The following is a 23,334-nucleotide window of genomic DNA, read 5'->3' on the forward strand; positions in this document are numbered from 1 at the left end:
GGTTTTTTTTGGGTGTATATTCAGTAGTTATTTGTTAAGGGTGTGAAGAGTATGAAAGATTTTATTCCACTACATACATAGCCTGTATGCATTATTTGTTATTCAAAGGAAGAGATATAATCCCATGTCAGAGGGAGTTCTGGAAAGCAAATTGTTTTCCCCCCAAATGCACACACATAAATGACAGGTATCAAAAACATCCTTCTGAGGACATGGAGCCAGTGCAACGACCCCTGGCAAGTTATGAAGACAAAATACATTTATAGGCTATACAAACTGCTTGTGTGTGTGTATGTCTGCATGTGCTTCCTTGTGTAAATCACACAAAGTATCCCAGGAGGTGAGCCAGACTCCTGGGGTTTCATGAGAATGGTTTGCTGTGCTGCAGGCTCTCCAAGGCTTTCACATAATTCCTCTTTCCATTGCTAAGTCTGGAAGCACTTTGGGGAAGAAACTGTTTCAACCAGCTTTGAGTCCTAAGCTAATGAAACAGCATTACACTGGTTAAAAGTGACAGAATCACAGAATTGGTTTGGTTGGAAAAGACCTTTAAGATCATTGAGTCCAACCATTATCTAACCCTACCATGTCAGGTGCTAGCCCATAGCAGCACCACACCTATGTGATTTTTAAATCCCTCCAGGGGTGAAGATTCATCTACCTCCCTGGGGATCTTATTTCAGTGTTTGAGAACCTACTCAGTGAAGAAGTTTCTTCTGATGTCCAACCTAAACCTCCTCTGGTGCGACTTCAGGCCATTTCCTCTTGTCCTATCACCAGTTACTTAGGAGAAGAATTCAGACTCACTTCACTTCAAGCTTTCAGTAGAGAGCCAGACAATGTCCCCATGTTCTCCTTTTCTCCAGGCCCTCAGCCACTTCTCAGAAGACTTTTTCTCCATCCCCTTCATCAAATTTGTACACATATAACAAGTTACTAACATGTAAATAATGGGAACTGTACAAGGGAATAGGCCTACAAAAGATTTTTTAATTTGTTATTAAAATTAATAGTTGGGGTTTTAGCAATAGGTGCTTTGGGGTACTACAGGAGTGCAGGAGATCATTCTGGAGGTGTTGAAAAAAGCCTGGATGAGGCACTTAGTGCTGTGGTCTAGTTGATTGGACAGGGCTGGGTGATAGGTTGGACTGGGTGAGCTTGGAGGTCTCTTCCAACCTGGTTGATTCTATGCTGCTCATAAACAGTTCAGTGTCCCATGACTGGTGAGAACACCTTGTGCATAGCTCATTGCCTTGGGTCCATTGACTTCAGAAGAACTGTAATGACATGAATTGACTGAAGACTTTGCCAGAACTACTTGTGTTCTGAGGTCTCTGCATCTTGATGTGAATCTTGTGTGTCACTCTGGGTGTTTAAGTCTCTCTGCTAGAGCATCCTGCTTGGGTTTCTTCTCACCTTGCTATTTTTCCTTCTCCTGATCTTAAGGACTGTCTTCCTGATTGATGTGAGTGCTGCACCTTTGCTGGCCTGAGTATAACTTTATGTACTCTGTGTTGACATTGGGATCAGTTTTGTTGTTTCATTGAGCTTGTTTTTCTCTCAACATGTGAGCATCTGAGTCTTTTCTCCTGTTCCCTATCCCTCATCTCTGCCAGGGAGAGGTCAGTGGGTGCTAGACTTTAGCTCCAGATACAAGCTAAAGGCAGACAGGGCACAAACTGAAATACAAGAAATTCTACTTAAACATAAACATAGAAAGATAATTTACAGTGTTCAAACACTGGAACAGGTTGCTTGGAGAGGATAAGGAGTCTCCATCCTTGGAGATACCAAAATTGCAGCTGGATGCAGTCAAGAGCAACTTGCTGTAGTTGACTGCTTTGTGCAGGTGGCTGTGACTGTGTGAAATCCTTTCCAAGCACAGAGACTTTGTGGTTCTGAGACACTTATAAATCACTGTTTTCATCTGGTACATTTATCAGCTTCACTGATAAGGACATAGCAGTATGGAGGTTTTCCTCCTTCCCTATCTACCCCATACATAATTCACATTAGATGAAGAGAAGTTGTTCTGAGATTACCTTTATCAGTCTAACCTTGCTGAGATTCTGGTCTGACTTTGGAGGTGAAGCAACCCGAGTTGTGTTCTCTTTTCAAGAAACCCAATGTGATGTGTTTAATCTTCCAGTTATACTGAAGCATTAAATAATACAGTACATGATGATTACCAAACTGGAGAGCATGGAGCAGCTGACCTGTGCCACAGATGGCTGGTTAAATTCAACTTACTTTTCAAGAGTGTGTTAGATATGCTGTTCCTGGACCCAGAAGACTGCCTTGATATGATGCACAGTTCAGCAGCAGTAGAATCACTTAGGGACAGTGAGTGAGTTAGGTAATTGGTGAGGTAAATTCAATCAGCTTTCAGTGCTGTGCTCTTGGACCTTTGGGAGATAGAAAGTGACCTTTAAAATGAATGCTGTGCTCAAAATGTAACAGCTTACTACTGGGAGGTATCATATTCAGATTGGAGGTTAGCAGAGGCTTTGCTTGTTTATTTCTTTTTAAGACCAAGGGCTGTTGAAGCTGTTTTGGAGTGAGAGACAAAGTAAAGATTAGATTAATTGAAACCCAAAGAGAAGATAGCAGGAAAGAAACAGTGTTGAGGGAGGTGTTTTGGGGATGGCAACTGTTGAATATGCGACTGGTTCAGTAGTCAAGACCAAAACACCTCTGGCCAAACCCTTCTACATTAGCTTCCCTGGTACCTGAACCAATGTGTACTATGCTTGCTTTATTTGCAAATGGCAGGTGCCTAGAGAACAGGTCTTGCAAGGAGGAGCTGAGCAAAATGGGGTTGCTTAGCCTGGAGAAAAAGAGGCTCGTGGGAGATGGTTCTTGTTCTCTGCAGCTCCCTGAAAAGAAGCTGTAACCAAGTGGGGATCAGTCTCTTCTCCAAGGTCAGAAGTGATGGAACAAAAGGAAGTGGCCTCAAGTTGCACCAGGGAAGATTTAGGTTGAACACTGGGAAAATTCTCTTCCCTGAAAAGGTTGTTAAGCCATAGAGCAGGTTTCCCAGGGAAGTGGTGGACTCCCTGGAGGAGTTTATAGCTCTGTGTATGTGATGCTCAGGGAATCAGTTTAGTGGTGACCTGGTAGTGCTGGGTTAATGCTTGGGCTTGATCTAAAAGGTTTTTTCCAACCATAAGGATTCTGTGATTCCATTATTCCTCTTCCTATTCATACATCCAGGTTGGAAGAATCTTTTCAGGAGACCATTTCTTCTCCCTCAATATGGCATTAAATGCATAGGCTGCTTTCTTGGCTACTAATTACTTACCTGGTCTGTAAGATCTAAAATTGCTTCAGTTTTGCCTGCCATTTGCCTGCTATTCCAGTGGTTAAAAAGCTTTGGAATAGACTTTAGATTGTCCCCAGAAATTGAATTTGTTCATCTCATGCTGTTATTCTTTCCAAGAATATAACATTTTTCAGTGAAGAGAGAGTAGAAGACGAGCACAGTGATTTTCAACTCTCCTCTTACTTGCATAGAGAAGTAAGACAAATGCCTGCATCAGTTCTTTGCACTGTGTGTATGGATTGAAGTTATGCTAATAATTATGAAATTATTATAGTTGGAAGGGACCCTTAAGGTCATCTAATCCCAGCTGGCTGCAGAGGGGTTTGACATCTTCATGTAGAACAGATTGCTTAGAGACTTGTCCAACTTGACTTGGAATGTTTCCAGGGACAAGGCTTCTACCACCTTTTTGCACAACCCGGGCCAGCAACTCACCACCCTTGATGTAAACAATTTCTTCCTTCTGTCTAGTCTAAATCTTCCTCTTTAAATGAAAACCATCACCCCTTGTCTGGTTGCTACAGGAAAAGATTTTGAAAAGATTGTCCCCATCCTTCTGATAGGCTCCTTTTAAATACTGGAAGACTGCAAATTCCCACCAGAGCCTTCCCTTCTGCAGGCCTAACAACCCCAACTCTCTCATCCTGGTCTTACAGCAAGGAGCATTCAGCCCTCAGTTCACGTCTGTGCCTTTCTCTACCCTTTCTCCAACAGGTTCATGTCTCTCCTGTGCTGATGACTCCAGAGCTATATCCAGAACTGCAGGTGGGGGGCTCAGCAGAGCAGAGGGGCAGAATCCCCTCCCTCCACCTGCTGCCAACACTGCTGGGGGATGCAGTGCAGGACATGCCTGATTCAGGGTTGTGAGCACATTGTTTGCTTCTGTCCAACTTTTTACTCACCAGCACCCCCAAATCCTTTTCTGCAGGCCTGCTCTCAAGCCCCTCATACCACAGCTTGCATTGATACCAGGGACTACCCCAACTCTGATGCAGGACCTTACGCAATAATGGTTTTGCTTTTATTTCAGAGAATCCCAGAACCAGTCAGGGTTGAAAGGGACCACAAGAATCATCTATTTCCAACCCCCCTGCCATGGCCAGGGACACCCTACCCATTTCAGTATGTTTAATTGTATCTGCCAGTAGTTATCACTGCATAATATTTGCTAGCATCACTATTTGATGTGTAACTTCAGCAACATTTTATGATATTACCTGGCAGCTGCAGGCTGTATCTAGGCTTAGTCATCATGAAGAGGTTTATTGTGAGTGATGTGATTTGAAGAAAAGACTCAGTTACCTATCACACAAACACTGGAAGCTGAAATCCTCCTTGAAAGGAGAAACAACAACCTTTTGCTTGAACGCCCCTGAGTTACACATGCTGAGTGCAATTCCAGCAATGATTCCAAACAGAACAATAATAATATTTTTCCACCATGGCTTCATTACTCAAATGAAATACACTTGTTAATGCAGACAGATGGAATAAATAGAGGCTAATCACAGGATCTGTGGTGGTTCTAATCTGGGCTGACAAACAGTTGTCTTGGTTATGAAAGCAAGTCTGGAAATCCAGAGGCGGAGCTGACTGTCTTCATTACTGAGATCTGAACCCTGTGAAGCAATTTAGTTGAGGTATTAATTACTATTGGATTTGGATTTTATACATCTTTTGAACAAAATTACTTGAGGTGCTGCTGATGTTATTTGAGATCCCTCTGGTGTGACTCTCATCACTGGTTTATAGTTGTGCATATCCGAACGAGTGATAACAGACCTTGCCTGTGTTCAGTTTGGGGCTTCTCGCTACAAGAGTGGGATTGAATTGCTGGAGCATGTCCAGAGAAGGGCAACAAAGCTGGTGACAGGTCTAGAGAACAGGTCTTATAAGGAGCAGCTGAGAGAACTGGGCTTGGCTGGAGAACAGGAGGCTGAGGGGAGACCTCATTGATCTCTACAACTCCCTGACAGGAGGTTGGAGTGAGGTGGGGGTCAGTCTGTTCTCCCTAGTATCAAGTGACAGAACAAGAGAGAATGGTCTCAAATTGCTCCAGGGGAAAATTTAGGTTGAATATTAGGAAATATTTCTTCATTGAAAGAGGGGTCAGGTACTGGAGTAAGTTGCCCATGGAGGTAGTGGAGTCCCTGTTCCTGCAGGTGTTCATGAAGCGTGGATGTGGCACTTTGGGACACGGTTTCATGGCCACGGCAGTGTTAGGTTGGTGGTTGGACTCAGTTCCAGAGGTGTTTTGCAGCTGAAGCAATTCTGTGATTCTGTGTGAAGAGCTGCTTAATCTCTATCTACAGGCAGAGGGTGACTGACCAATGCCTCCTTTTAGGCAAGAATATTTAAAGCAAGCCTTGAGAGTGATTGATGCAGTGGCAGTGCTGGAAATGTTATCATTCCAGAACTCCATTCCCTCAGAATTACTGCTGTGCTTGTACTAAAAGTATTTCTGAAAGGTCTAATATATATCTTATTGCTGCTAAATTGCCACTCATTGAGAAGACTTGGAGTTAGTTCATTGCCTAAAAGAGACTCTAAGTCTAATTTAAATAAGCATCAACCTATTTCTTTTCAGTCTGGCTTGCCTAAAATGGAGAAATAATGTGCTTTTTAAAGTGCTTAAAGCTGTCTCTGTATTCATTTAATATGCTGCTGCTAAGAATATGGATTTTTCACAACGAGTATATCCCAAGGTTAAATTAAGATTATTCTTTTTATATCCCTATGCATTAAATAAGATGTTGGGTAATAGAAAATTTATTCTTACAACTGACTTAGCAGCCATATATTTTCATTAGTTGCCTTAAATAGCTTCTTACAATATGTGTATTTATGTTGTTTCGGAGGCTTTCCCTGAGTGCTTGGAAACATGAGGGTTGCTCAGCAGGCAGTGGAAGCTGTTCTTTGCATTTTTGGATCTCCACATCTTTCAGGCTGCCAGTGGAAGCTGTTCTTTGCAGTTTTTGGATCTCCACCTCTTTCAGGCTTTGCTTTCTTCTTCTCCTCTAGACAGCGTGGATAGCTCTGCTCTGATGACCTGACCCTTGTAGTCCAAGCAAGTCTCACATGTCCAATCAGTGTCCCTGGCTGTGCTGTGTTAATGGCTGGAACTGATTGTCTTAATCATAGAATCAAGGAGGTTGGAAGAGACCTCCAATGTCATCCAGTCCAACCTAGCACCCAGCCCTAGCCAATCAACTAGGGCACCAAGTGCCTCATGCAGTCTTTTCTTGAACACCTTCAGGGACAGCAACTCCACCACCTCCCTGGGCAGCCCATTCCAATGGCAAATCACTCTCTCTGGCAACAACTTCCTCCTAACATCCAGCCTACTAAAGATCTATTCCAACCAAAACAATTCAGTGATTAATGATTCCCTGACATTAAATGACTATGGCAGCTTCCTTTTCCCAAGAGGTTATGTGTCCTGTTCGCACAGTTGCAGAATCACTCTGTCACAGCATGGTGGACATTGGAAGGACCTCTGGAAATCATCCAGTCCAACCTCTCTGCTAAAGCAGAGTCACCCACACCAGACTGCACAGGATCACAAAGCCCAGGTGGGTTTGGAATCTCTCCAGAGAAGGAGTGTCCACAACCTCTCTGGGCTGCCTGCTCCAGGACTTCAGCAACCTCACGGGAAAGAAGTTTCTCTTCATGTCAGGTGGAACTTCCTGTGTTACAGTTTGTGCTCACTGCCTCTTCTCCTCTCACTGGGAACTGATGCTGAGGGGACTGGAGCATCTCTGATGAGGACGGACTGAGAGACCAGGGTCTGAGAGGAGATTTTCTTGATGCTGATCAATAGGTAAAGGCTCAAGAGGATGAGGACAGACTTTTCAGTGGTGCCAGCAACAGGACTAGAGGTCACAAGCACAAAGTGGAACGCAGAACTGGATCCAGTACTGACCTCAGGGGAACACCACTAGCTACAGGCCTGGTATTTGAGCAGTTCCCTATGTTGACTGATGGTAGTTTATATGGCAGCCCACACTGGGCAGTTCAGGATTTCTACTGGACTTTGGGATGTCTGAGGGGACTGGTCTGGGAGATTATCTTCTGTGCAGAGCCACTGACAAATGTCTTTGACTCATACCTTTTCCTGGTCTTCTCTCTTCATGGGCTGCAAGTTAAGGAAGAAATTTTACTGCCTCATGGCATTAGCTAATCCTTTCCCTCAACCTCCTTTCTTTAACAGTCTCCTGTCAACTTTGTTGGCTGGCAACAAAAAGAAACAGTTCTTAAAATATATACATGGTCCTTCTAATTGTTTCCTGATGGTAAAATTCAGGATAGAGGTGCCCTGCATGGAAAGGTGGGTGTATCCTGCAGTTTGGAGTGCAGATGGGCTTTTTCACACTCTAAATGAGCTGAGCTAGTTTAGGTAGTGGAATTAATCAGCCTGTGGCAGCATGTTGTTCCCTAGAGAAGAACTTACCCTAGTTCTTTGCAAGATAAAGCAGCCTGCATAAAGCTTCCTAATGTTGTGACAAGGAGAAAGGAAAACCTACCACAGGTGGAGGCAATGTAAGCCTGTGGTTTGGCCACAAGTGCAGTCCTGAAGGAGTCTGAAGACTGCAGAAACATACTTTAAAACCACATGGGCTGTGACTGGTCACCTGCTCTGGCAATCAGGATCAATCAGTTATGGTCTTAGGTGAAAAAATAATGTTGCTTTTAAGAAATCTGCATTCTCCAGAGTCATAGCTAACTTGATGTCCTGGTTTGAGCTAGAGCTAGAGCAGAAGCAGTTCTGCTAGAGCAGAATTCTCTGCTCAGTGCCAGCACATTCTGAAGTTCAGGGCAGGTTTGCACAGCCAGTAGCTGCTCCCTGCAATGAGAACGCTGATGGGAAGAGGTACTGCCAAGGGCTGGGCTGCAGAAAAGGTTTGGCTTAGACTTGCTTCTGTGCAGACCAAGGACCCTGCCACATCTTGTGTCCCACCCTGGGCTGCAGGAAGTTAGAGGTGGCACTTGCAGGGAGGAGCAGCCAGGACAGGAAACCCTCAACTGACTGACAAGGGATTCCATCCCATGGACATCACCTTCAGGATCAAGATGAGGGGTCACCAGAGTGAAGCCTCCTCTTCCATGGCCAGTGGCCCAGGAAGACACCTGTCAGTTCTGATCCTGATCCATATGTTCCTGAATGCAGTTCCAGAATCCAGCTCCTGAATCTGGTTCCCATCTACTGCTGAGTCCAGTCTGAGACTTTCCCAGTGCCTGGCCCCAGCATCGATGGTGGTAATGGTGATGCTAGGGGTTGGCCTGGGTATTATTTTGTGTCTTTGTCTCTATTTCTTTCAATCCCAGCTGGGATTAGTTTCTTTCAATCCCAGCTGGGATCAGTTTCTTTCAATTCCAGCTGGTTTATTTTCTTTCCTTCCCCATCAGTCTTTCTCCCTTCTTCTCTTTAGGAAGGCAGAGAGTTTCATAGAGAGCCTCTGGCACTTGCCTGCATACCAGCACAGCCCTAACACTTAACACCAACTCTTCCTGCTTTCTGCAACCGTTCATGCTTGAAGGATCTTTTGGTGACCACTAAAAAAGAAAACAAAGGAGTTGTGAAACAGCAAATACAAATATTTACTTCCAAATTTTGTTCTTGGTAATTGCTATCAGAGAAGCCACTTTATCAGCAGCTCAGAATCCTAAGAATTTTAAGGAGCTGGTAAATTACCTGAAGTAATTCTCTAGTGATGATTTAAGAGCAGTTTTTTTAGTCATGACAGTAGATTGTTCTTTGGATATCTTTACAAGCATTTCCCCCTCTTTCTTTTAAATAAGCTGTACCTGTGTTACTGTACATGAAAATGAGTGTTAGTGTTAATGATGCTGGGGTTGGAGCTTTAATGGCATGAGTAACTTTGCCTTGGTTTTGTGATTTATGGATGAGTTTAAATTTATGTGGCTGGTATTGGAAACTCTGCTTATAACTGATATTTTAAGAGTACTTTCAATATAGCAGCAACTAAAGGGCATAAAATAAGGTCACTGATTCTCAAATGAGTCTTAAATCGTGCTGGACAAGCTACAAACTCAAGGGCAGAAAACCAGACAGCACCACTGGTGTGGATGGGTTACAGAAGCTTAGCAGTGAAAGACCTTTGCCTTGCTTGCAGCTCCTCAACTCAGGAAAACCTACTAAAGATAATCAATATCAGGAAAATCTCCTAAAAATATCTACTGTCTGGTCAGCAGGAGCAGGGAGGTGATTGTCCCCCTGTACTTAATACTGCTGAGGTCACACCTTGAGAAATGTGTTCAGTTCCAGGCCACTCACTGTAGGGAGGACATTGAGGTGCTGGAGAGTGTCCCGAGAAGGGCAGCAGGGCTGGAGAATGGCCTGGGGCACATGGCCTACAGGGTGTGTCTGAGGGAGCTGGGTCTGGTCAGTCTGGAGAAGATAAGGCTGAAGGGAGACCTCATCACTCTCCACACCTACCTGAAGAGAGGTTGGAGCAAGGAGGAGGTAGCCTCTTCTTGATGAGAAGCAGCAGGACCAGATGAAGTGGTTTCAAGCTGCATCACAAGAGGTTTAGGCTGGCTAATATGAAATATTTCTTCACAGAGAAGGTTATCAAACGTTGGAATGGTCTGCCCAGGGCAGTGCTGGAGTCCCCATCCCCAAGGGTGTTCAAGCAGAGTGTCGACCTGGTGCTTAGGGACATGGTTTAGCATCAGCCCTTCAGTGCTAGGTCAAAGGTTGGACTGGGTGATCTTCAAGGTGTCTCCCAGCAGATATATTCTGTGATTCTAGCTATGCCTTTCTGAAAAGCCAGTCTTCTGGGAGGTTCTGGTTGGGGTTCTCCAGCTCCTCTTGATGTTTTGATGATGGTTGTAGCCTTCAGTTGGAAATGTGCTTCTGTGAAAATCGTGTCTTTCCTGTGTGCTCATGTGGGTAAATGTTGTCACTAGGGTTTTTATGATTTGGGCTTTTTTTTTCAACTGGGTCAAATAAGTCAAGGATTATATGTTTTCTGAAGGCTTTTGAGTGTTCATAGTGCATGTAGCTCAATTCATGGTCAGGTGAAACACAAGTTCTTACAAGCCAAGGCTCTCTGCCTTCGTCTTGCTGTCAGAGAACCTGGCAGGATCTCATCCCTGCCCTCCTCTGTCTCCATAATCCAGTCATGCTCTGCATTATGAGGGAGTAGGCCAGTAGCATGAGACCTTGTGGTCTTTGGGACCTTGTGGCCTTTGAGGCCTTGTGCTTTTTGGCTGTTACATGGCTCATTTTCATGTGCCACGGGTGCAATACATTGAGGCTGAGACACTGCACTGAAATAGAACCTGACGAGTTCCCAGATCATAAGATTCATAGATGGTTCCAGTTGGAAAGAACCTTTAAAGGTCATCTAGTCCAACCCTTCTGTGGTCATCACAGACTTCTTCAACTAGATCAGGCTGCTCAGAGCCCTGTTCAACACGACCTGGAACATTTAACTTGGATAGGTTGTTCCTCATGTATAGGAAGTGAGAAATACAGACTGCTTCAGCCTTGGTGATGGTTTGCATGTTAAATACATGCCTAGCCTCTTCCACCCAGGCTGGTGATAGACCCATGTGTGTGTGCTGCTATAGAACCATTTGCTGACTTGTCTGCCCAAAATACATGTGTCAAGTAGCAGATATGGAGAGGAAGTGGAGACTGAGTATTCTGGGCTTCATGGTCCTTTAAAATTAGTATATGTAAACTAGTATGTACCTTAGGAGAAAAAGAGGCTGAAAGAAGGCTGGAGCCAGGTGGGGGTTGGTCTCTTTAGTAATAAGTGATAGAATGAGATGAAATGGCCTCAAAGTTGCACTAGGGGAGGTTCAGTTTGGACATTAGAAGAAACTTCTTCACTGAAAGGATTCTCAAACACTTGAAGTGGCTTCACACAGAGGTGGTTGAATTCCCACCCCTGGAGGTGTTTAAAAGATGCAGAGATGTGGTGCTTATGGACGTGGTTTAGCACCACGCTTGGTAGAGTTAGATAATAGTTGCACTTGTGTAAAGCAAGCCAATTAAGTAAAGCAAGCCAATTAAGTAAATCCTACATTGCTCTTAAATCTTTCTATTAGTTAATCTATAAAAGGTTGAAAGCAGCTGTTCCAAATGAGTGCTCACCCACTGGTGATGAATGGCTGAACTCCCAGTGAAGCCTCAGTAACATCCCACACAACATAAATACCTGGAAAGTCACACTCAGACCTGTTCTGACCCTGCCTGCCCTTTGAGGAGCAGGAGAGAAACAGAATTGGTTGTCAGCATGGGTGTTTTTTGAGCATGACTAATAATCTTGTCTCTTTTTTTTTGCTCCTAGGGCATTTATGTAAGAGATGCACCTTTGAAGGACATCAAAGTGTTCAACTTCCGCCGGTTTGTGGCTCTCTTTAGCGTGGTAAATGCCACCAAGAGGGATGCTGGCAACTATCGCTGCATGATTCGGACCGAAGGAGGAGTTGGGGTCTCCAACTATGCCGAGCTGATAGTCAAAGGTATTCCACCATAAAACCCAATATTTGCATGCTCAGTGTATGGGATGAGGGCCTGCAGTTGCTAATTGGTTAGGAATGTCACCCATGGCCTGTTCCAGTCAATAAGAGGTTCAATAAATCAATTCTGTTTGTCTACATCTTAGCAGTCAGTCCAGCTGTAACAAGGGAGTGACAGAAGCAGCCAGGGCTAATTAATGAGCTATTTGTTGATTGCTGTTCTCAATATTTTCTCCAACTGCAGTCTTCAGGATTAGATCATAGAATCATAGAATTGTTTGGGTTAGAAGTGACTTTAAGGATCATCCAGTTCCAACCCACCTGCCATGAGGAGGGACAGCTTCCACTAGACCAAGTTGCTCAAGGTCTCATCCAACCTGGTCATGAACAACTTCAGGGAGGGGTTAGCCGTGGCCTCCCTGGCCAACCTGTTCCAGTGTCTCACCACCCTCACTATAAGGACTTCAGCCCTAACATCCAATTTAAATCTCATCTCCTCAAGCTTCAATCCATTCTCTCTTATACTGCTGCAACAAGCCCTTGTCAGGGCTGGACGTGGATGAATTTGTTCTGCATCCTATCTCACTCTTGAATTTGAGTATGACCAGTGATGAAAAAAATGAGGCAGCAATGATTGGTACAGATGTTTAAAAGCTTCTTTTTTTGAAGGTATGAACTTAATGCTGTTTATTTACCTTCTTTGTGGAGATTCTGTTCTAAATATAGATAGATTTACTACAAAATATGAACCTCATAAAGTTCAAAGAGGCAAGTGTAGAGTACAGCATCTGGAGAGGAATAACCTCCTACACTGATACAGGTGATGAGGGGTCGACTTGCTGGAAAGCAGCTCTGTATAGAAAGACCTGGGAATGCTGGTGGACAGGTTCCCCATGAGGCATTAGTGTGCTCTTGTGGCCAAGAAAGCCAGTGGTGCCTAGAGGTTCACTTACATGAGTGTGACCAGCAAGTAAGGGAGGTTCTTCTCCCCATCTACTCCTCCCCTACTCATATCTAGAGTACTGGGTCCAGTTCTAGGCTCCACAAGCTCAGAAATACAAAACTTCTAGACAGAGTCCAGCAGAGTCTGTAAAGATACTGAGAGGCCTGGAGCATCTCTATGAGGAGGAAGGGCTGAGAGACATGAGTCTGTTTAGCCTGGAGAAGAGCAGCCTGAGGGGGAATCTTCTCAATGCCAATCAATAGCTAAGGGGTAGGAGATGAGAGGATGGGGACAGATTCTTCTCAGTGCTGTCCAGTGACAGTACAAGGGGCAACAGACACAACCTGCAACCTAGGAGGTTCCACCTAAATCTTTGCTGTGAATGTACCAGAGCCCTGGATCAGGCTGTCCAGATTGGTTGTGGAGTCTCCTTCCCTGGAGAGATTTCAAACCCACCTGGACATTATGATCCTGGGCAACCTGCTGTGGGTGCCCCTGATTTAGCAGGGTGGGGTTGGACTAGTTGACCACAAGATAGCAGCTATCTCAGAGAAGGAGGTTGCACCTAAGTGGTATATGAAGATAAGACTGAAGAAGTTGTTGTATGAACAGATCATAAAATAGTGGGAGTTGGAAGAAAACTCTCTGGATCATCTAATCCAACCCTCCTGCTGAAGCAGGGTCACCTAGAGCAGGTTGTATAAACAGATGAGGAAAGAAATAGAATGGATGAGTTAAGGCATGGTAGTAGGCATGAGATAAGGCATGAGAGGAGTCTCAGGGGTTACCTAATTGTTGTCTACAGCTATCTGAAAGGATGATGTAGCCAGGTTAGAGTTGGTCTCTTCTCCTAGGCAACCAGCAATAGAACAAGGGGACCCAGTCTCAAGTTGTGCTGGGGGAGATATAGGCTGTATGTGAGGAGGAAGTTCTTCACAGAGAGAGTGATTGCCATTGGAATGGGCTGCCCAGGGAGGTGGTGGAGTCACCATTCCTGGAGGTGTTCAAGAAAAGACTGGATGAGGCACTTAGTGCCATGGTCTAGTTGACTGGACAGGGCTGGGTGCTAGGTTGGACTGGATGATCTTGGAGGTCTCTTCCAACCTGGTTGATTCTGTGATTCTGTGGTGGAAAAAAAAAATGAAGTCATTCCAGTTCAAGCACAAAAAGGAAATAAAAGATGTCCCAAAATGGAGATTTATAAAAGTCAGAAAAGAAAATGTGACCTACGAGCCCCAAAGGGAGTGAAGAAGCATCTTTCAGACCTAACACCAGTGAAAATGAGGAACAATAGTTTGCATTTGAGGCAATCCTGCAGCATCAGTGACAGGAGATACAGGAAGCTGAAGAATTTAGGGGTGTTTTTCCTTTTCAATTTCTTTAATTTAGGGTGTTTAAATTTATTAGTGCTCCTTTTGCCATGCAGCAGATGAAATTACAAAGCATATCATTAAAGAATTTGTGCTTACCCAGGTTGTTCTTTACACTGGGCACTGGGAACAAGTGGATAGCCTTAGGGTGTAATCCCATTAACTACTTGTAGAGTGGCAAAGTAATTATGGTAATCCCCATTGCCTCTACTGGAGCTTTTACAAGACCACCTGCAGGTCATTCCTTCTGACCTAAAAAAGCTCTTATTTTAGACGTTGTGCTGTAAAACCTGAGATGACTATGCTGAAATAGCAGCATTAGGGGCTAATTAGTAAACAGCCTTTCTTATTGATGGCTTATAATTAAGGAATTGCACTTGCTAATGTTTTGTTTTTCAGCAGCTTCTTTGCAACGTTGGTTAGCAAGCACCAAAGACAGTGGGTGCCTTTCAGTGTGTGTGTGTGTGTGTGTATATATATAAACCAATCCATTACCATCAGTAAGTCAAGGAAAAACTACATTTAGCCACATTGCTTGTAATGCTTAGTACACTTGGGAATTACTGATGGCTTAATAACCATGTGTGGAAGCAGTTGTGTAATTGCTCCCTGCTCTTTGTTGCAAACAAAGAATCTAATTCTCTTCTCATTTACTCTGGTGTAACTAAGCTGACTTAAGAGGAATTTCCCTGGAATCACATTGTGGGGATGACAGGAGAGTAAAAGTTTGGAAGTTAGAGGCAATCAGATCCTCACACTTAATGTGCTCTTTCATTCTGGTTACTGAACTTGCAGCTCTCAGTTACAAACAAAGTAAATCCTGTGTTAGGAATTACCCAAATATCTATGATTATGTGGTTGGTTTGTTGGTTTTTTGGATGGTTTTGTTTGGGTTGGTTGGTTTGTGTTGGTTGGTTTTGGTTGGTTGGTTTGTGAGTGTTTTTTTTTAGCAGGGGGGGTTTGAGTTGCTCAGCCTGGAAAAGAGAAGGTTCTGGGGAGACCTTCTTGTGCCTATTAAAGGGGTCTAGAAGAAAGATGGGGGCAGTCTTTTTTGCAGGGTCTGTTGTGACAGGAGAAGGAGTGGTGGTTTGAAACTCAAAGAGGGAGATTTAGATGGGAGAGAAGAAGGAATTTTATTTCACTTTTTTACTCTGAGAAGTGAGACCCTGACCCAGATTGCCCAGAGAGGTGGTAGAAGCACCATCCCTAGAACCATTCCAGGTCAGGCAGTTTGGAGTTCTAAGCAATCTGATCTAGTTGCAGATGTACCTTTCATTGTAAACATAATTTCACTACATAGAAACTTACTCTAAGTAGAGGCCAATCCCTCTCCTGTGTAGCCCTCTTTAAATTTTCTAGTACTACTGTGATGATGTTGTATGACACTGGAAACCAAGTACCAGAACCTTTAAAATCATCAGAAGTGTTGTGAACTTCAGGTGCTGCAAACCAAACCTGGCATCAGAGAATGATAGAATGGTCTGGGTTGGAAGGGACCCCCAAAGGTCATCTAGTCCAACCTCCTCTGCAGTCAGCAGGGGAATGCTCAACTAGATCAGGTTGCCCATACCCCCATGGAGCTTCACCTTGAATATGTCCAGGGATTTGGCCTCAACCACCTCCCTGGACAACCTATTCCAGTGTTCCACTACCCTCATGGCAAAAAGCTTGTTCCTAACATCCAATCTAAATCTATTCTTCTGTAGTTTGAAGCCCCTGCCCCTCATCCTATGGCTGCAGGCCTTTGTAAACAGTCTTTCTCCAGCCTTCTTGGAGGCTCCCCTCAGGTACTGGAAGGTCGTTATTAGGTCTCCCAGTGCCTTCTCTTCTCCAGGCTGATCAACCCCAGCTTTCTCAGCCCGTGGTCACAGCAGAGGTGCTCCAACCCCCTGATCATTTTTGTGGCCCTCCTCTGGACCTGTTGATCAGTTCCATATCCTTCCCATGGGAATAGGAATGAAGTTTTGATGTGAGATATGGAAGGAAATGCCTAATGCTCTTTTATTTTCTTTTTCCTTTGATTTTTTACTTCTGCCTTCTTCATCTTACCTTCTTTATTTTGTCTTCTTTTCTTACCTGAGCAGATACTGCTTTAGCAAGGTTTAATATGTATGGAGAAGGGGCAAAAAAAAGCAATTAAAGAGCTGTCAATTAATCCCATGTTATCTTACTAAAGAACTGTAAACACGAATACTGTCTAGTTAATGAGCAAAAAGCTTGTCAGTGAACAATTAAGCCTGGCCTTAAACAAGAAGGGAAAAGGATTATTTTGTTGAGAACTTGTTTATGTTATCTCATCTGACTCTTAGAGGGTGGTGAAATAAAGTATTGATTGCCCTATTTAAATCAAACCTGAAGGGGAGGTTTTCAATTTCCACAAGTGTTTGCTCTGATAGGAGAGGCTGAAAAGACAAGTGCCTTGTCATTGTGTGTGCTCAAACTACACAGGATCCTCATCTAAGTTTGTCAGGGAATTGGATTGAAATGTCACTTTATGTAATGGGAGACATGAAATTGGCCTTGTCAGATCACCCACTCAGTGGGAAAAAAAACCAAACTAACCACCCAAACAACCAAACAAAAACCCCAACAAGCAGTTTGTATGGAACAGGTGACATAAAGTAATCAAGCATTGAGCCAAAGGCAAATAGGAGGGTGGAATTGATTAAGTGTATTTGCTGAAGTAAATTAGGCTTCTGCATATGATCCCCAGGTTGAATGTCCCTAACAGTGGGCAGATCCAACACAGATTAGATTTAGGAGAGCAGAATGAGCCTGTCTGAGCAGACATCAGATTATTGCAGAGTTCAGACTACTTATTGAGTTCAAACAAGGTAAGCCCAGGTGTCAAATTGGTTAAAAGGAGTTTTGTAAGGTTTTTAAGTGAGGGCACAGCAAGGTAGCCATCTGTAATGTTGGCAGCTTAAATCTCTCCATCCTTCCAAATGGAAGATTTAACACCAGGAGCAGAACCAAACTGCTTCTAGACCTCTAGAGAAAAGAATCCGTTCTGGAGGGCAAAATCATTTTGAGATCAGCACTCTGAAAATATTAACAATTGCTTCTCTGTGGCATCAATTGCACTGTAGGCTTGTTTTGATTGGAAAAGACATCTAAGATTGAGTCCAGCCATCAGCCCAATGCTGTCCTGGCCATGAAATCACATCCTGAAATGCTGTGTCTGCACTTTTTTGCACACACAATTTAGAATCTAATTTGTAGATTAAATATACACAGGTACTCTGCATCTGCTTTCTCTACCAACCTGCATTTCATGTTGGATCTGTCAGTTCAGTCATATCTTTTTTACAGTCAGTGCTGCTATTAGGACTGTGATGGGTTAGGAACTTTCCTCCCCTCCTCTACTATAGAAAGTTACCAGACTAGCTCAGACAGCTTGGAAGTGAGGTGAAGCTATCCTTACAGCAAAGCAAAATTGACAAGCATATATACATAATGTATTTACAAGTACTTACAATTATATACAAATTGGAAACAGTACAGAAATCCAAACTCCCTCCTAGGCAAAAGAAACTGCCCAGGATGGCTGAAAGGCATCCTGTCTCCCTCAACTTCCCCAGACAGACAAACAAAACAACCAGTTTATGTTGTTTTCTGTTAGCCAAGATTAGCAGAAAAGATGTTAGAGTGGAGTGAGGAGGAAGCAAATAGGAGTAGTGTCCCTGACAAGTCGCTTGACATTTTGGCTTTTTATCCCTCTCAGCAAACCAGTGAATGATACAAATTTCATTGGTATTTTCCTTTTATAACCAATGATCTAATGTCATAGGATCAGAATCAGGCAGGGTTGGAAGGGACCACAAGGATCATCTAGTTCCAACCCCCCTGCCATGGGCAGGGATACCCTACCCTAGAGCAGGCTGGCCACAGCCTCATTCAGCCTGGCCTTAAACACCTCCAGGGATGGGGCCTTAACCACCTCCCTGGGCAACCCATTCCAGGCTCTCACCACTCTCATGCTGAACAACTTCCTCCTCACATCTGTTGGGGAGGGGAAATTAATTGATGGGAGATGATATTTTCTAAAATTAATATTGTTTATTAATTTTGCTATTCAGAGCTCTGCCCCCACCCCCCAATTTTAATAATATTGTGGTTCTTACACAGTCATGGAAACATTCTATGGATAATATCCAGATCTAGCAACAACCAGCAAAATACATAAACATTAATTGGACTGGAAGAGAAGGTTCCCACAGTCAAATGCTGCTTGTGGTCAATATGCTGCTTGCCCAGTAGCTGGGCTCAAGCTCTTTCTGCTCTATGGCAGAAGGCAATGGAGAGTTACAAAGAGGCATTTAAGCATTTACTCACAGGTTATGATTACCTACTCGTGGGGGCTTAGTCACAGTCCAGACAGTGCCCAAATGCTCCCAGGGGACTCTGTCTTGTTGGACATTGAGGCTTGAATCTTCCCAGCTTCTGGGGACAGGAGGCAGACAATCTCTGACCTTATCTCCTGGCTTCTTCTGGACCATCTGTGTATATGCCCAGGGATTCTAGGCAGGACCTTCAGGTGCAGAGGCAGATGTGTGCAGCCTCAGCACAATGTCAGCTGGCCACACAGGCTGATCACCTGCAGGCATCCAGGGTCTGCTCCTGGTAACTGGCGGCAGTGGAGTTTGGCAGGCAGCACTAAGGCAGTGTGCAATAGCAGCAGGGCTGGGAGCAGCAGAGAGAGCAGGCAGAGAGCAGGGAAGCAAAAGCAGGTTGTTCACCTGCCTATCTCCTTTTGTCAATGTGCCCCTTGGACACAAGCACAGCCACTCAGGGTGGCAGTTAGCCAAACCTTGCCATGTTAGGCAAAGCCACAGGCTCACTTTGCCCTAATGTGGGAGCAGCACAGGCCCTGCACTAGGCAGGCACAAGCTAAGTGTGTGCACCTTACACCATAGGGCCCTGGGCAGGCCAGACTCAGTGGCTCCAGGTTCTTCTGTGTCCATTTCCCATGCTTGCCCCTCTGGTGGAGCAGAAAAGCATGCCTGGGCAAGGCAGGACATGTCCGAGCCTATTTTGGGCCTACCAGGCCTACCACAACAACATCCAGTCTGGATTTCCCCACCTCCAGCTTTGCTCCATTCCCCCTTGTCCTGTCACTCCCTGAGAGCCTAAAAAGTCCCTGTCCCTCCTCAGCTTTTTGTAGGCTCCCTTCAGATCCTGGAAGGCCACAAGAAGGTCACCTTGGAGCCTCCTCTTCTCCAGACTGAACAGCCCCAACTCTTTCAGTCTGTCCTCGTTAAAATCTTCCAGTTAGCCTCAAACCAGCTCCAAGACTTATTTCCATGGGTCACCTGACAACTCCTGCCATGAAGTCCTGCTTTCAGGTACTTGTATTTTGGTAAACTGACTTCAGGCTGCTATTTTCCTGTACCCGTGTGTGCCTCAGCCTGAAGGCTTTGAGACATCCTCCAGCCAAGGCACTTGAGATAGTTCAACCACCTTAGCAAGCTGCCTGCAGGAAGCCACTGAAGTCTCTCAGCTTCAAATGAGGGACTTCTTTTTTTGTTTACTTCCAGAAAAGCAATAGCTGTGTCAGGAATGCTGCTTTTATGCTCCTTGGAAAACCTGCTTTACATAGAATCATGGAATCATCATGGTTGGAAGAGACCTTTCAGATTGTCAAGTTCAGCCATTATCACAGCACTGCCAGGTTCACCACTAACCATGTTCCCTAGCACCATGTCTACATAGCTTTTAAATCCCACCAGGGATGAGGATTCCATCACTGCCTGGAAAGCCTGGCAAGCAAAATCACTGAATGGAATTGGTTCTGTTCTACCTCAAACCATGACAGTGCTTGACTCTGGCTCTCATATTTATGGAGTGGCTGGTTAAAAGGAGTATCATATTGGTAATGAAGTGTTCATTATAAGTGCAGTGTACTCCAGCTGGGGAGGAGTAGCAACAGGCACCACTACAGGTTGGGGGCTGCCCTGCTGGGAAGCTGTTATGCGGAGAAAGACCTTGGAGTGCTGGTGGACAGCAAGTTCTGCATGGGCCAGCAATGTGCCCTTGTGGCCAAGAGAGCCAATAGAATGCTGGGGTGCATCAGGAAAAGTGTGGCCAGCAGGGCTAGGGAGGTTTTTCTCCCCCTCTACTTTGCTCTGGTGAGATCACATCTGGAATACTGTGTCAAATTTTGGGCTCCCCAATTCAAAAGAGACAGAAACCTGCTGGAAGGAGTCCAACGGAGAGCCACAAGGATGACTGGGGGACTTGAGCTTCCCTGTGAAGAGAGACTGAGAGCTCTGAGGCTGTTTAGTCTGGAGAAGAGTGAGAGGAGATCTCTTCAGTGTGTACAAATATGTGAGTGGTGGGTGTCAAGTGGCTGGGGCCAATCTCTTTTTGCTGATCAGCAACAAGAAGACAAGGAGCCACAGCTACAAACTGAAATATAGAAAGTTTCACCTCAAGATGAGCAGAACCTTTGTTAGAGTGAGGGTGACAGAGCCCTGGAACAGGCTGCCCAGAGAGGTAGTGGAGTCTTCTTCTCTGGAGACTTTCCAAACCTGCCTGGACGCACTCCTGTGTGAACTATCCTCAGGGGTCCTGCTTTGGCAGGGGGGGTTGAACTCAATGACCTCTGGAGGTCCCTTCCAACCTCTAAAGTTCTGTGTTTCTGTAATCTTATTCAACCTTAACCTCTGCTATGATGCCTGTTAGCATTAGACAACATTACTATAGCGTAGTACCAAACAACAGCATACACAGGCTTTGCTGAAACCTTTTGCACTGTTGGTCATGAAAGAATGAAAAATCTGCCCTGGGGGTTCAAAAGACAATAAAATAGTGCCTGTTTCAAGTCCTTGTAATATTTGCAACGACCTGGTGTAACCACTAACCTTGGTGACCTAACTCCTGAGTCCGCATTTTGAACGGCGCTTCAACCAGCCCTTTAGTAGCATTTGGAACTTGAAAGTAATTAACTGTTCTTTCAGCATGGCTAAGTAAATGCCTCAGGATGCTCTAGAAACGTTTCATTTCATGTCTCAGTTCACAAAACAGCCTAATGATTTAAATTGATGCTAAATCATTTTGAGTTGAGTCAGAGCTGTTTGCAGCCGTGCTAGCGCTGCGTGAAGCCGTAGTTTAGCTACCTTAGGAATAAGGATTTTGGTGTGTGTCTAACCCAGGAGATAACTTCTGGCACATAACAGCATTTTCCTTAGGGATCTGAAAATATAAACACTGTTTGGTTTCTCTCTTGGAATCTAGCACAAAATACAGAGGTTAATTTTGTATTTACTCCAAGCAGTAATAATTATTACAGGATTAAATGTTGGAAAAGATCTCCAAGATTGAGCCCAAACCTTAAACCAGCACTGCCATAAACCATGTCCCTCAGCACCATATCTTTTAAATCCCTCCAGGGATGGAGACTCCACCACCTCCCCTAAGCAGCTTGTTCCACTTTCCTAATATCCAGTTTAAATCTCTCCTGATGCAATTTGAGGCTCTTACCTCTTATATTGTCATTTTTCTTGGGAGAAGATGGTCTAGTTGACTGGCTAGGGCTGGGTGCTAGGTTGGACTGGATGATCTTGGAGGTCTCTTCCAACCTGGTTGATTCTATGATTCCCACCTCACCTTTCAGGGAGTTGGTCAGAGCAAGAAGGTCTCCCCTCAGTCTCTGTTTGTTCAAGCTAAGCAATTCCAGTGCCCTCATCTGCTCCTCACAAGACCTTCTCTCCAGACCCTTTGTGCTAGCTTGAGCCTAGCTAGAATGTTTTGGTGAGAAGGACTAGATTACAGGCTGTGAAAGGAAAACAAGGCTGATGTCTACCTCGCTCATAGGCTTGCTGAGATGTATAAGAATAAGAATCAAAACATAGATTAAGCACTTCTGCTGGGGATCTGGCTGAGCTGCATCTCTCTCTAGCCTCTTTGACTAATCCACTTTGCTTCCTAAACCCCTGGCCAAACCTCCCTTCTTCCTTGGGACTGGGGTAAGGTTGAGAGGGGTAGGGGGAAGGTGAAGGGGCAGTTGGGAGCCCCTCCTGGGGATTCAGGTTTCTGGGAGGAGTTGTGTTTCTGTATTACCTTTCACCTTGTCAGTTTCTGTATTACCTTTTCCCTTGTATATTTCTGTATATGCTGCAAATATCTGCTTGTATATTGAGCTAAGCTGTAAGTATAAGCTTCATTCAATTTCCAGAGCCAGCTGAGTCTAGTCTGGGTGATTTCCAAAGTTGGGGGGGACGAGTAACACCCAAACCATCACACCCTTCACCAGCTTAATTGCCCTTCTCTGAACACACTCCAGCACCAAAGTGTCTTTCTTTCAGTGAGGGCCCCAAAACTGAACCCAGTATTCAAGGTGTGGCTTCATCAGTGGCAACTAGCAGGGAACAATTACCTCCCTGATTTTGCTGGCCACACCATTGCTGATCCAAACTAGGATGCTGTTGGGCTTCTTGGCCACCTGAGTACATGGCAGCTCACATTCAGCCAGCTGTTGAGCAGCACTCTCAGCTTAGTAGAGATCTTTGCAGACATTTTTGACCGTTGCCTGCTCTGTCATATATCATAGTCATAGTCACCCTGGTGGACCAGGACTTCCAATTCTTCCTGCTTGTTACCCAAGCTGCGTGCATTGGTGTAGATGCATTTCAGCTGGGTTCTCGATTCCTCAATTGTCCCTAGTTTCCTTCCCACTCTCTCCTTCTCAGAGAGAGTAATTGCCTCACCCACCCCCTTCAGACCTAGTTTAAAGCCCTCCTAATGAGCCCTGCCAACTCCAGTGCCAGGACTCTCCTGCCCCTCCTAGACAACTGCACCCCATCACGAATGCATCAGGAATGGTGTGGTCAGCAGGAGCAGGGAGGTCATTCTGCCCCTGTACTCTGCACTGGTTAGACCACACCTTGAGTACTGTGTTCAGTTCTGGGCCCCCCAGTTTAGGAGGGACATTGAAATGCTTGAGCGTGTCCAGAGAAGGGCGACGAGGCTGGGGAGAGGCCTTGAGCACAGCCCTACGAGGAGAGGCTGAGGGAGCTGGGATTGGTTAGCCTGGAGAAGAGGAGGCTCAGGGGTGACCTTATTGCTGTCTACAACTACCTGAGGGTTGGTTGTGGCCAGGAGGAGGTTGCTCTCTTCTCTCAGGTGGCCAGCACCAGAGGACACAGCCTCAGGCTGCGCCAGGGGAAATTTAGGCTGGAGGTGAGGAGAAAGTTCTTCACTGAGAG

At 44.9% G+C, this 23,334-nt stretch overlaps 1 protein-coding gene across 11 annotated transcripts in view; it reads left to right on the forward strand.

Annotated features, from left to right (window-relative positions):
* PTPRM (protein tyrosine phosphatase receptor type M) overlaps positions 1 to 23,334 on the forward strand; it is a 598,091-nt gene that overhangs the window by 199,771 nt on the left and 374,986 nt on the right. For all 11 annotated transcript variants that reach the window (XM_064150185.1, XM_064150178.1, XM_064150183.1 and 8 more), the window contains exon 6: positions 11,644 to 11,818. In XM_064150185.1, coding sequence (XP_064006255.1) covers positions 11,644 to 11,818 — 175 coding nt within the window. The remainder of the gene's footprint in view (positions 1 to 11,643; positions 11,819 to 23,334) is intronic.

Source organism: Pogoniulus pusillus, chromosome 10 (assembly GCF_015220805.1).
Source record: "Pogoniulus pusillus isolate bPogPus1 chromosome 10, bPogPus1.pri, whole genome shotgun sequence".
Taxonomy (NCBI): Eukaryota; Metazoa; Chordata; class Aves; order Piciformes; family Lybiidae; genus Pogoniulus; species Pogoniulus pusillus.